The sequence below is a fragment of the Staurois parvus genome, unplaced genomic scaffold (genome assembly GCF_062004578.1).
Source record: "Staurois parvus isolate SC_StPar_1 unplaced genomic scaffold, SC_StPar_1.0 ptg001253l, whole genome shotgun sequence".
Classification (NCBI taxonomy): Eukaryota; Metazoa; Chordata; class Amphibia; order Anura; family Ranidae; genus Staurois; species Staurois parvus.
In genome coordinates, this window is record NW_028319049.1 from 132,368 (window position 1) to 144,645 (window position 12,278).

The 12,278-nt window shown below is 46.7% G+C and overlaps 1 protein-coding gene across 2 annotated transcripts in view; it reads left to right on the plus strand.

Moving 5' to 3' along the window:
- The first annotated feature begins 3,119 nt into the window (after nucleotides 1-3,119).
- The window catches only part of FLVCR2 (FLVCR choline and putative heme transporter 2), a 29,541-nt gene continuing 20,382 nt past the window's right edge, over nucleotides 3,120-12,278 (plus strand). Inside the window, exons 1-4 of one of the 2 annotated variants that reach the window (XM_089660567.1) lie at nucleotides 3,120-3,310; nucleotides 3,384-3,983; nucleotides 6,138-6,279; nucleotides 6,765-6,905. In XM_089660567.1, the coding sequence (XP_089516693.1) occupies nucleotides 3,408-3,983; nucleotides 6,138-6,279; nucleotides 6,765-6,905 (859 nt within the window). In that variant the 5' untranslated portion in view covers nucleotides 3,120-3,310; nucleotides 3,384-3,407. The remainder of the gene's footprint in view (nucleotides 3,311-3,383; nucleotides 3,984-6,137; nucleotides 6,280-6,764; nucleotides 6,906-12,278) is intronic. The other variant, XM_089660566.1, reaches the window with a different exon arrangement.

The window sequence follows — 12,278 nt, forward strand, 5'->3', positions numbered from 1 at the left end:
ATTTGTGGTGCGTTTGCAGCACGTTTAGGCTAGGTTCACACCTAAGCAGGTTGCATTTTTTTTCCCAGCGCATTTTGCATTTTTTTTCACTTTAGTTTTTATGCGTTTTTAATGTGTTTTTGATGTGTTTTGCAGCTCACAGTTTTGGAATGTGTTAATGTTGCTAAGGGAGGTGCCTGTTGTCACTCAGGAAACACGCCAAAAATGCATGCATGTGCATTTTCACTGAACCAAAGAAACAATCCGCTGTGGGCAAAAAAGTCTCTGACCCTTTCCAAAAAGCACACCAGTTAAAAATGCATAGATGTGAACGTGACCCATAGGAAATCGTGTTACTTGTACTGTTGCGCACTTCTGCAAATCTGAAAACGCATTGCAAAACACATAGGTGTAAACCTATGCAGGCCATAGATGGGTCGTTAATCGTCCGATTTTTCGGCCGAAAGAAAAATCGGCCAATTTTCATACCGTTAGTGGATTAGTTCGTCGGCCGTTTTTCGTGTATCTTGCACTTTCAGATTATCGGTTATGTTGGGAAATTTGCGGCCGATTTGGACGATCGGCCGATTTTCCCGGCAATGATGGCCAAATCGATCGTTTTAACAATAAAAAATCTGCGCATGAGCTGTGACCTGAAAGGGACAGAAGTTATGGGGTGAACTTTATGATTTAGTCGGACAATTTTTTTATTCGTTGGTGATAACGTCGGCCGAACGAATGACCGATTTTTCCGTAATTGTTCGAAAAATCGGCCGATGTTCGACCCGTCTATGGCCTGCACTAGCCTTAGGCTTCCTTTAGACTTGTGGTTGGGCGGGGGGGGGAGGGTGACGGTTAAGCCATGAGCATTCCCGCTTGCGATCTTTACAAGCACTTCTGCGTCTCACGCATAGGGCAGCACATACAAGTCAATAGGCTGCCTTATGCGCGTTTGTTGTCCAACAGAAGCTCCTTCATGGGTGACAAGCTTAGTGTGATTTTTAAATGTGCGTTTTAACGTGATTGCTGAACAATTCCGTCACACAAAAATTGCAGCAGAATTGTACTGATTTTGGGGTGCCATTAAGAAAAATGGGACCCAAATGCTTGGCACGTTTTGTCGTGACTTGGAATCGCGGGCCAGAATTTAATTGATTCTGCCCCAAATTGCCAGTGTATTTATTTATTTCAGTTACTTATATATCGCCATCCATTTACTCAGCGCTTTACATATATATTGAACATTCACATCAGTCCCTAACCCTCAAGGGGCGTACAATCTAAGGTCCCTAACTCACATTCATGCATACACATACTAGGGCCAATTTAGACAGGAGCCAATTCACCTACCAGCATGTCTTTGGAGTGTGGGAGGAAACCCGGAGTACTGGGAGGAAACCCGGAGTACCCGGAGGAAACAAACACAGGCACAGGGAGAACATGCAAGCTGCAGGCAGGTGGTGCTGTGAACCAACGACCCTAGTACTGCCAGGCGGAAGTGCTAACCATCTAGCCACTGTGCTGCCCTAGTACTGCCTGGTGTAGGACTATATAGAATAATATTATAATACAATAATAATAATTAAAAAAAAAAAACAACAATAATAAATGATAATAATAGACAACAATACCACCTCCCTTTGTGGGACAACAATAGTAATAATATGGTTGTGTTTCTTCTGCAATCTGCTATGTGATTGGCTGACATGGAAGGGGTGTTTCAGTGAAGGTCCCTTTGGGTGGGGCTGAGCAGTTGCCAAGTTTTTGAAACTTTCTTAAGATACACAAAAAGGACAAACAGAGAGAGAGATCTAGACAGAGAGATTTCCAGAGAGAAAGAGAGACATTTAGACAGAGATATCTGGGGGCACATAGAGGGAAAGAGACCTCCAGAGAGAGAGAGATCCAGGGAGAGAGACCTCCAGAGAGAGGGAGAGAGACCTCCAGAGAGAGAGAGATCCAGAGAGAGAGACCTCCAGAGAGAGAGAGACCTCTAGAGAGAGAGCCACAGAGAGACCTCGAGAGAGAGAGACCTCGAGAGAGAGAGGCATCCAGAGAGAGACCTCCAGAGAGACATCCAGAGAGAGATTGCCACAGAGAGACCTCGAGAGAGAGAGACATTTAGACAGAGATATCTGGGGGCACATAGAGGGAAAGAGACCTCCAGAGAGAGAGACCTCCAGAGAGAGAGATCCAGAGAGAGGGAGAGAGAGCCACAGAGAGACCTCGAGAGAGAGAGATCCAGAGAGAGACCTCCAGAGAGAGAGATATCCAGGGAGAGATCGCCACAGAGAGACCGAGAGAGAGAGATCCAGAGAGAGAGAGAGACCTCCAGAGAGAGACATCCAGAGAGGGAGAGAGATCCAGAGAGAGAGAGAGAGAGACCTCCAGAGAGAGACATCCAGAGAGGGAGAGAGAGACCCCCAGAGAGAGAGATCCAGAGAGGGGGGAGAGAGATAGCCAGACAGAGAGAGACCTCCAGAGAGAGGGTCCGGCACACGGGGAATTGGTACAGGGTGACAGATTTGCATAGAGAGAGCCAGTTGGCTGTACAGAGAGGGGGCGGAGACGCAGGAAGAGGGAAAAGTGCAACATGTGGCACAAAGTGGAATTTCTGAGACAGAGGAACTGAGAGCAGCAGACACATGACCCAGCAAACCTGAGACTGGGGGAGGTATGAGAGATCATCAGTGGGGGAAGAGAGTGTCAGTGACAGGAGAGAGACAGTGTGGAGGAGAGAGTGTCAGTGAGAAGGGGGGCAGTGAGCGGGAATAGGGGGGGCAGTGAGTAGGGAATAGGGGGGGCAGTGAGTAGGGAATAGGGGGGGCAGTGAGTAGGAAATAGGGGGGACAGTGAGCGGGAATAGGGGGGGCACTGAGAAGGGAATAGGGGGGACAGTGAGCAGGAAGAGACATAGGAGAAGGGGAGACAGTTGGGGGAAGAGAAAGTCAGTTGGAGGGGAGGGGGGGACAGTGCAGAGGAGAGGGGGTATAGTCAGTTTGAGGAGGGGGAGGGGCAGTAAGTGGGGGAAGAGAAAGTCAGTTGAAGGGGAGGGGGGGACAGTGCAGACGAGAGGGGGTATAGTCAGTTTGAGGAGGGGGGAGGGGCAGTCAGTGGGGGAAGAGAAAGTCACTTGAAGGGGGGACAGTACAGAGAAGGGGGGGTAGTCAGTTTTTTAGGGGAGACAGTGCAGAGGAGCTGGAGACAAACAGTACAGAAAGAGACAGTCAGTTTGAGGGTGATTTGCTGTTAACGGTCACCATGGAACACGGTTGACGTGTCTCAGGATTGGACGGTCATCTCTGCAGCAGCCAATGAGACAGCAGACCAGGTAAGTGGCTGTGATAACTGTGATTGGTTCCTGCTGTCTGCCCAGAAGAGCTGACACTTCTTTATTCCTGCAGGTGGTGTAAGATTCTGGTGTCACCATGGCAAAGGAGGAGTCATCGGGGGGTGAGCTACTGCACCCCAATAATTTACCGGATATCCCGAAAAAGAATTCAGGTTCACCGGAAATGTTAAGAAATGGCGAGACGTCTCCTATGACGGCGGCGGGGGGTTGGGTGACCAAACTTTACACCCGCCGCTGGTTCATGGTCCTCCTCTTCAGCTCGTATTCCTTGTGTAATGCCTTCCAGTGGATCCAGTACGGCATCATCAGTAATATCTTCATTAAGTACTATGGGGTCAGCAGCCTGGCCATCGATTGGCTCTCCATGTCCTACATGTTGGCGTACATTCCGCTCATCTTCCCTGTCGCCTGGCTGCTAGAGACACGCGGTCTGCGCATCATCGCCCTCATTGGCTCTGGCCTGAACTGTCTGGGCGCTTGGATTAAGACGGGCAGCGCCCAACCGAACCTGTTTGGCGTGACGCTGTTTGGACAGCTGGTGTGCGCAGTGGCTCAAGTGTTTATCCTGGGAATGCCGTCTCACATTGCCTCTGTGTGGTTCAGCTCATCGGAGGTCTCCACCGCCTGCTCAATTGGGGTATTCGGTAACCAGGTATGACTCGGGGGGGGGGGGGGGTGATAGGGGCCCAGGGGGTGATGGGGGCCTAAGGGGTACTGGGGGCCTGGCACTCACAGTGTTAATCAGCATCCAGGATTAGACGTGCACATTAATCCCGGTCACAGGACTCGGATTCTCAGCCTCTCCAGAATAGGAGTGGCAAATCACGTGTGAAAAGTAGATCTCTAGCCAAAACTTTTTTTTTTCCTTTTGGATGGAGCAGGGAAGGGTTAGACCCCTGTTTGTTTTTTTGTTTTCATTTTTTTTTGCTTCTCCATTGGAGAAATTTCATTTCACTTCCTGTATTGGTGACTCAACAGGAAGCAAAAAAAATTCCCTCCTAGTTGTCACCAGAACAGGTGTCCCCCATTGGAAGGTTTCCCCTCATTTCCTGTTCTGGTGGCAACTGTACATTTTGAATTTCTCATTGATTTCTGTCTCTGTGACACCAGTGTGTATGTATGTATATATAGAGAGAGAGAGAGAGAGAGAGAGAGAGAGAGAGAGAGTGAGAGACCCAGAGAGGACACAGACACCATTAAGAACTGACAAGTTAGTTTAATTCCCATCCAAAAGTAAAAGATATTCTGGTTGTAGATCTTTTTTTGAAGGGAAAGCTAATCATGCATTGCTTTTGGGGGGGCTTCCTCTAGTTCAGGGGTCTCCAAATTTTCTAAACAATAGTTAGCTGTCCTTCAAACTTTAGGGGGGGAGGGCAAACTGTGGCCAGTGGGAGTAGAAAATGTCAGGTACCAGTGGGAGGAGTAGTGCCCCATTAGTGGTGTCAGTGGGAGGAATAGTGCCCCATTAGTGGTGTCAGTGGGAGGAATAGTGCCCCATCATTGGTGTCAGTGGGAGGAATAGTGCCCCATCATTGGTGTCAGTGGGAGGAATAGTGCCCCATCATTGGTGTCAGTGGGAGGAATAGTGCCCCATCATTGGTGTCAGTGGGAGGAATAGTGCCCCATCATTGGTATCAGTGGGAGGGATAGTGCCCCATCATTGGTGTCAGTGGGAGGAGTAGGACCCCATCAATGGGAGGAATAGTGTTCCACCTTTGGTGTCAGTGGGAGGAATAGTGTCCTATCATTGGTGTCAGTGGGAGGGATAGTGCCCCATCATTGGTGTCAGTGGGAGGGATAGTGCCCCATCATTGGTGTCAGTGGGAGGAGTAGGACCCCATCAATGGGAGGAATAGTGCCCCACCATTGGCGTCAGTGGGAGGAATAGTGCCCCACCATTGGCGTCAGTGGGAGGAATAGTGCCCCACCATTGGCGTCAGTGGGAGGAATAGTGCCCCACCATTGGCGTCAGTGGGAGGAATAGTGCCCCACCATTGGCGTCAGTGGGAGGAATAGTGCCCCACCATTGGCGTCAGTGGGAGGAATAGTGCCCCACCATTGGCGTCAGTGGGAGGAATGGTGTCAATGGTAGGAATAGTGTCCCATTGTTGGTGTCGGTGGCAAAAAAGGGCTGGATAAAAGCAGGCAGAGGGCCACATCCAGACCCAGGGCACGGTTTGGAAACCACTGTCCTAGATCAGTAATGTCTTACATGAATCGCAGCTACAGATGACATCACCCCCTTTGACCATCTGCAACAACTGTAAGGGCCCAGTCACATTTCTCAGGGGTGTTGCGGTGCATTACATTACGTGTGTTAACCTACAATATCACACGTCAAGGTGCGTTGTATTAAGGTAGTCCATTCATTGTGGACGGACTGTCATCACTCAACTGCTTGAAAATTCAAGTCAAGACCCTTTTTTTTTTTTTTTTCTATGCAACATGTGGCAGTAAGCTGTACGTGTGTTGTGGTGAGGCTGCACTACCCAAGTATTGGTAATGGCTTGGGGTGCCTTTCATAGGGGTGACCCACATTACTATGTATTACTGGATGATGTAAATGTGAATGTCCCCTTACAGCAAAGACTCCTTCCCTGTTTGATTCCAATAACAAATCCTTTCCTTGAGGGCAATTCATAACAGGGACCTCTGGCTCTTTGCTCCAGTTAGGAGTCACAGTGGGATAGTCTCAATGCATGTAGTTCATTCTGGTGACATCTTGACTTTTCTTCCAGTTAGGTGTCATAGAGGATAGTTATGATGGTGGCAGTTCATGGTGATGACATCTTGCTCTTTGCTCCAGTTAGGTATTGCAGTGGGCTTCCTCCTGCCGCCAGTCCTGGTCCCCAACACTGAAGACATGAGCCAGCTGTCATATCACATCAGCATCATGTTTTATGGAACTGCAGCTGTCGCCAGCCTCCTCTTCGTCCTGGTAATATTCGGTGCGCATCAATTCGAGGACTAATCATACTTAACTGAAGGGTAGAACAGCTGTGTGTCTGAAATAGCGGAGGTGTAGTGACAGTTGTGTGTCTGAAATAGCGGGGGCGTATTGACAGTTGTGTGTCTGGAATAGCGGGGGCGTAGTGACAGTTGTGTGTCTGGAATAGCGGGGGCGTAGTGACAGTTGTGTGTCTGGAATAGCGGGGGCGTAGTGACAGTTGTGTGTCTGGAATAGCGGGGGCGTAGTGACAGTTGTGTGTCTGGAATAGCGGGGGCGTAGTGACAGTTGTGTGTCTGGAATAGCGGGGGCGTAGTGACAGTTGTGTGTCTGGAATAGCGGGGGCGTAGTGACAGTTGTGTGTCTGGAATAGCGGGGGCGTAGTGACAGTTGTGTGTCTGGAATAGCGGGGGCGTAGTGACAGTTGTGTGTCTGGGGGTGTAGCAAGATTTTAATGCTGAGACTTTAACTGTGGGCTGTGTTCAGTCTTCCAGGAGGCTCCCCCTCTACCACCCACCCTGGCACAGGCTGCCCTACTCTCTGTTCCCCCCAGTCAGTACTCCTACAAACAGTCCATATTGCGGTTGCTGAGGAACAAAAACTTCATCCTGCTGGTTGTGTCATACGGTGAGTACTGAGGGCACTAGGGGTCATAGTTGCATAGTTACAGACAAAAGTCCATCCGGTTCAACCATTAAAAAAAAAAAAGTTATAATCCTACACCCACAGTTGATCCAGAGGAAGGCAAAAAAACTCAGCAAAGCACGATCCAATTTGCTCCTGTAGGGGAAAAAAATCCTTCCTGATCCCCTGAGTGAGAGGCAATCGGATATTCCCTGGATCAACTTTCCCTACAAATGTTAGTATCCAGTTATATTCTGTGTATCCAAGAAAGAATCCAGGACTTTCCTACAGCAATCTACTGAGCTGGCCAGAACCAACTCTTGAGGGAGTCTATTCCACATTTTCACAACTCTTACTGTGAAGAAACCTTTCCATGTTTGGAGATTAAATCTCTTTTCCTCCAGACGTAAAGAGCGCCCCCTTGTCCTCTGTGATGACCTCAGGGTGAAAAACTCTACACAGAGTTCACTATATGAACCACTGATGTATTTATACATGGAGATCATATCCCCCTTATGTATTATACATGGAGATCATATCCCCCTTATGTATTATACATGGAGATCATATCCCCCTTATGTATTATACATGGAGATCATATCCCCCCTTATGTATTATACATGGTGATCATATCCCCCCTTATGTATTATACATGGAGATCATATCCCCCCTTATGTATTTATACATGGAGATCATATCCCCCCTTATGTATTTATACATAGAGATCATATCCCCCTTATGTATTATACATGGATATCATATCCCCCCCCCTTATGTATTATACACGGTGATCATATCCCCCCTTATGTATTATACATGGAGATCATATCCCCCCCTTATGTATTATACATGGAGATCATATCCCCCCCTTATGTATTATACATGGAGATCATATCCCCCCCTTATGTATTATACATGGAGATCATATCCCCCCCTTATGTATTATACATGGAGATCATATCCCCCCCTTATGTATTATACGTGGTGATCATATCCCCCTTATGTATTATACGTGGAGATCATATCCCCCCCTTATGTATTATACATGGAGATCATATCCCCCCTTATGTATTATACGTGGTGATCATATCCCCCTTATGTATTATACATGGAGATCATATTCCCCCCCCCCCACTTATGTATTGTACATGGTGATCATATCCCCCTTATGTATCGTAGATGGTGATCATATCCCCCCCCCCCTTATGTATTATACATGGAGATCATATCCCCCCCAACTTATGTATTATACATGGAAATCATATCCCCCCTTATGTATTATACATGGAGATCATATCCCCCTTAATCTCCTCTTCTCAAGAGAGAATAAATTCAGTTCCTCTAATCTTTCCTCATACTGAAGAAAGGATTTAATAAACTTGCCTTCTCTTTGTCCCCAGTCACCCCCTCTAGATGATTCTGTAAAGGGCCTACATGCTCGGACCGGACCTTTTTACTATTAATATATTTGAAGAATTTTTTGTGGTTGGTTCTGCTTTCTTTTGCAATCTGTCGTTCGTTTTCAATTTTTGCGGCCTTTATTTCCTTTTTGCATATTCTGTTATATTCTTTGTAATGTTTTAAACGATGCTAGTGTTCCTTCATTTTTATATTTAATAAAAGCTCTTTCGATTTTTAGCCTTGTAAACTTGTTGCCCATGGGAATATATTTTGCGGTGTGTTCACATACAGTCTTTTTGAAGAACTCCCATTTCTGTGTTGTGTTCATTGATGCCAATATTCCCTCCCAGTCTAAGTCTTGGAGAGCATCTCTCTGCCTTGGAAAATTAGCTCTCTTAAAATTTAGCGTTTTTATTTTTCCCGTATGTGCTTGCTGTTTACAGCTAACAATAAATGAAATCATGTTATGGTCACTGCTACCCAGATGTTTTTTTATATGGAAATTCGTAATAAACACTGCAAGGTTTGAGATTACCAGGTTCAGCAGAGCATCATTTCTAGTTGGGGCCTCTATGAACTGACAGAATGTGACAGCCAGAAGGGACAAATGTACTAATGTTAATGTTCTGCACTTCCAATTACAGAGGTAGAATGTATGGAGGGGGGATCCAACTATAGAGACAGAAAGTATGAAGGGGGGATTCACCCATATTGGTGATATGTATGGAGTAGGGATCTGACAATAGAGACAGACTGTATGGAGGAGGATCCAACTATAGAAGTGAAATGTATGTATAAAGAGATGGATAAGTGCCGTCTGCTAGGACAGAGAACATATGGAGGGGGATCCAGCGCTACAGGCAGAATACATGGAGGAAGGATCCAAATATAAAGCTGATATGCATTAGTGGCGTCCAAGTATGAAGGCAGCATGTAAGAATGGAAGAGAATCCAACAACAGAGATAGGATGTATGGAGGGGGATCCAACTTTAGAGGTAATATGTATGGAGGGGGGTCCAGCTATAGAGACAGAATCTATGGGCAGGGGATCCAACTTTACAGACAGAATATGTGGAGGAGGGATCCAAATATAGGTGGTATGCACTGGTGAGGGGAGTCCAACTATAAAGGCAGAAATTATGAGGGGACTCCAACAATAGAGACAGAATGTATGGAGGTGGATCAAATGGACACAATGTAGAGAGATGGGATCCAACCAGAGGTGATATGTATGAAGGAGGGATCCAACTATAGAGACAAAGTATGAAGGGGGGATTCAACCATATTGGTGATATGTATGGAGTAGGGATCTGACAATAGAGACAGACTGTATGGAGGGGGATCCAACTATAGAAGTGAAATGTATGTATAAAGAGATGGATAAGTGCCGTCTGCTAGGACAGAGGCTCTGTCTACTCATTTCCACCTCTCCCTGCCTAACTTAGCCTATCCCCACCCAGCCCCTGTCCCTTTCTGCTCATTCAGCATAATACTGAAAACCGCAACAAAAATAAGAGGAAGGACAGAAAAGCTGACAGAGAGAGAAGAGCACGAGGAGAGACCATGATTAGAAAAAATAAGGTTCCTTTATCATCCATTGAGGGACCCAGGAATTAAGAAATAGTCCGATTATACTGCCACCTTCAGGAGGTTGGGACACTGGAAAACAAAAAAAGTTGTAATTCAGGCCCCCCCCAGTTTGATCCCTATTCTATCAATCATTCCTCAGTTTTATTGCTAGTGCTCCAGGAGGTTGGACACCTTTTCTGCAGCCTATTTGTTTGCTAGCCTTCCTTGCTTCATGGAATCTTTTCTTCTGTGTCTTCAGTCAAGATTCCCTGCTACACCACTGCTTCAGCTGGTCCCTGCATAGCAGTTTTTTGGATTGGTGAATCCTCAGCACCAGCTTTGGAAGCCACTGAACTGAATGTGTGGGGCCAGCCTGGAATGTGGCATTTGGCAATGGGCTCTGCGTCATGGTGCTTTACTAACCTTTGTATGCTGAGTTAGCTGTGGAGCTCTGTCCAGGCGCATAGTACATAGTACAGCCCCAGATTTGCCCCACAAAAGGAGCCATAGTACACCCTAGATGTGACCCTGTCTCTGAAGGCTCGCTTAAAAAGCCTGGCAATACACTATACAATTTTCTGCCCATTTTCCTTTAGATTTACCTTCAACTATGTAGTGCCTAATTGGATATAATTGAAAGTGTTGTTAGGTCTGACCTCCTTTTTTATATGGTTTTTGGTAAATCTAAACCAAAAATCTCAAGAAAATTGTATAATGTATGGCCAGCCTTAGAGAGACTGATTTGGCTGAAGCACTGGAAGGTACCTCACTGTTTGCACAGCTGGACACTCTTTCAAAATTCACAAGCATTCCTGGTTTTGTTGCGGTAAGGCTTGAGGGATCAAGCACTGACGGACATCTGCTTGGTGGAGTTCCGCACCACTCTTTCCTGTCATACAGCTTAGAGGATGCAACACCCTGCTCCTGCTCCGGAATTGTCTCCGATCTGACTCCACTGTCCGCCTACACTGACTTGGTCACCTGAAACCCTCATGAGCACTGTCTGCTTCGGTTTGCGAGTTCCTGAAGCCTTGCCTCACATTGGGCATAGTTGTATTACTGCTAAGTGGTGCATCATGCCTTCCCAAAGATGCACAGAGGACAGTTCCACTGCAATGGGTGACCTGTGCCCATGCTCTCCTAGTAATCCTGATCAGTGTCATCTTCATTGGAGTTTCTCTCCACTCTGTCTGATGTGGCCTAAGCCTCCTGCATGTCCACATGGATCTCCATCTGCACTTCCTAGCTTTTTGTGCTCAGCAACTGGAGCAGAGGCTCCAGGCAGGCTCAATACCATGCAAAGTCTTGCTCTGACCCTGAGCCTGTAAATAAATCTGAGTCTGGGCCTTTAACATTTCTGTCTCTGATTCAAAGTCCTAATGGTTTATCTCTAAAGAGACTGTTTTCGAGGCACTGCAATCTCTGGCCATTGACAGGGTTGTTTATAACCTTGTTTATGCAAAGGGTACTACCATACATCTGGAGGATCAGCCTGCTGTTCCTGGTCTTGTGCCTTTGAGAGCTGAAAGACCATTCCACGTCCCCTGCTATTTGACGTATTCCTCATGTGGATTTGGAACACCCTTAAGGGTCCTGGATCCCACCTGAGAGTGTAACAGAACTGTTCTCCTTTTTGTGGTTGAATTTGTTAGCCTGTGGTCTGTACCCACTGTAGCTGCACCAGTGAAATATGTTCACAAGGATGCCACTAAATGGGTTGTGCTCATTAGAAATTTTCATTCCATACCTCACCACCATGTTTAACAACCTTAGGGATGGTGACAACCTTTCTCTTCATATGCTACAAGCCACTGTAGTCATGTTCTGTAAGACAGACAAGGACACACAATCCTGGGCCAATCTCCTTATTAAATGTAGACTTAAAACTATTGGCCAGGATTCTTGCAAGCCACCTTAATACGCTCATACATGCCCTGGTCCATAGAAACCAGGTGGGCTTTGTCCCTCTAAGAAAAACTGTGGATAACATTCGAAGCACCATCCTTTTGGGTCACACTGCAAAACCAGATGTCTCAGCAGTTGATGCTGTTATCTCTGGATATCCATAAAGCATTTGAAAAGCTCTCCTTGTCCTACCTCAGAGCTGCTCTGAACCACAGAAGCCCTGGCAAAGCTTTTGTAGCCCGGTTCGACTCGCCCTTAGCGTCGGTGACATGCCAAGGGTACGAATCCTCTTCATTTCCAATCTACAGAGGGAATAATCTACAGGGGATGCCCCTTGTTACCCCTTCTGTTCATAATAGCATTGGAACCACTGGCATATGGGGAAATATAAACAATACAGGAGAGGACTTGGAAGGTGTGCCACACAAGATTGCAATGTTTGCAGACACTATGTTAATATATGCCAGCAAACCCCCCCCCCCCGTCTCCTTGCCCAACCT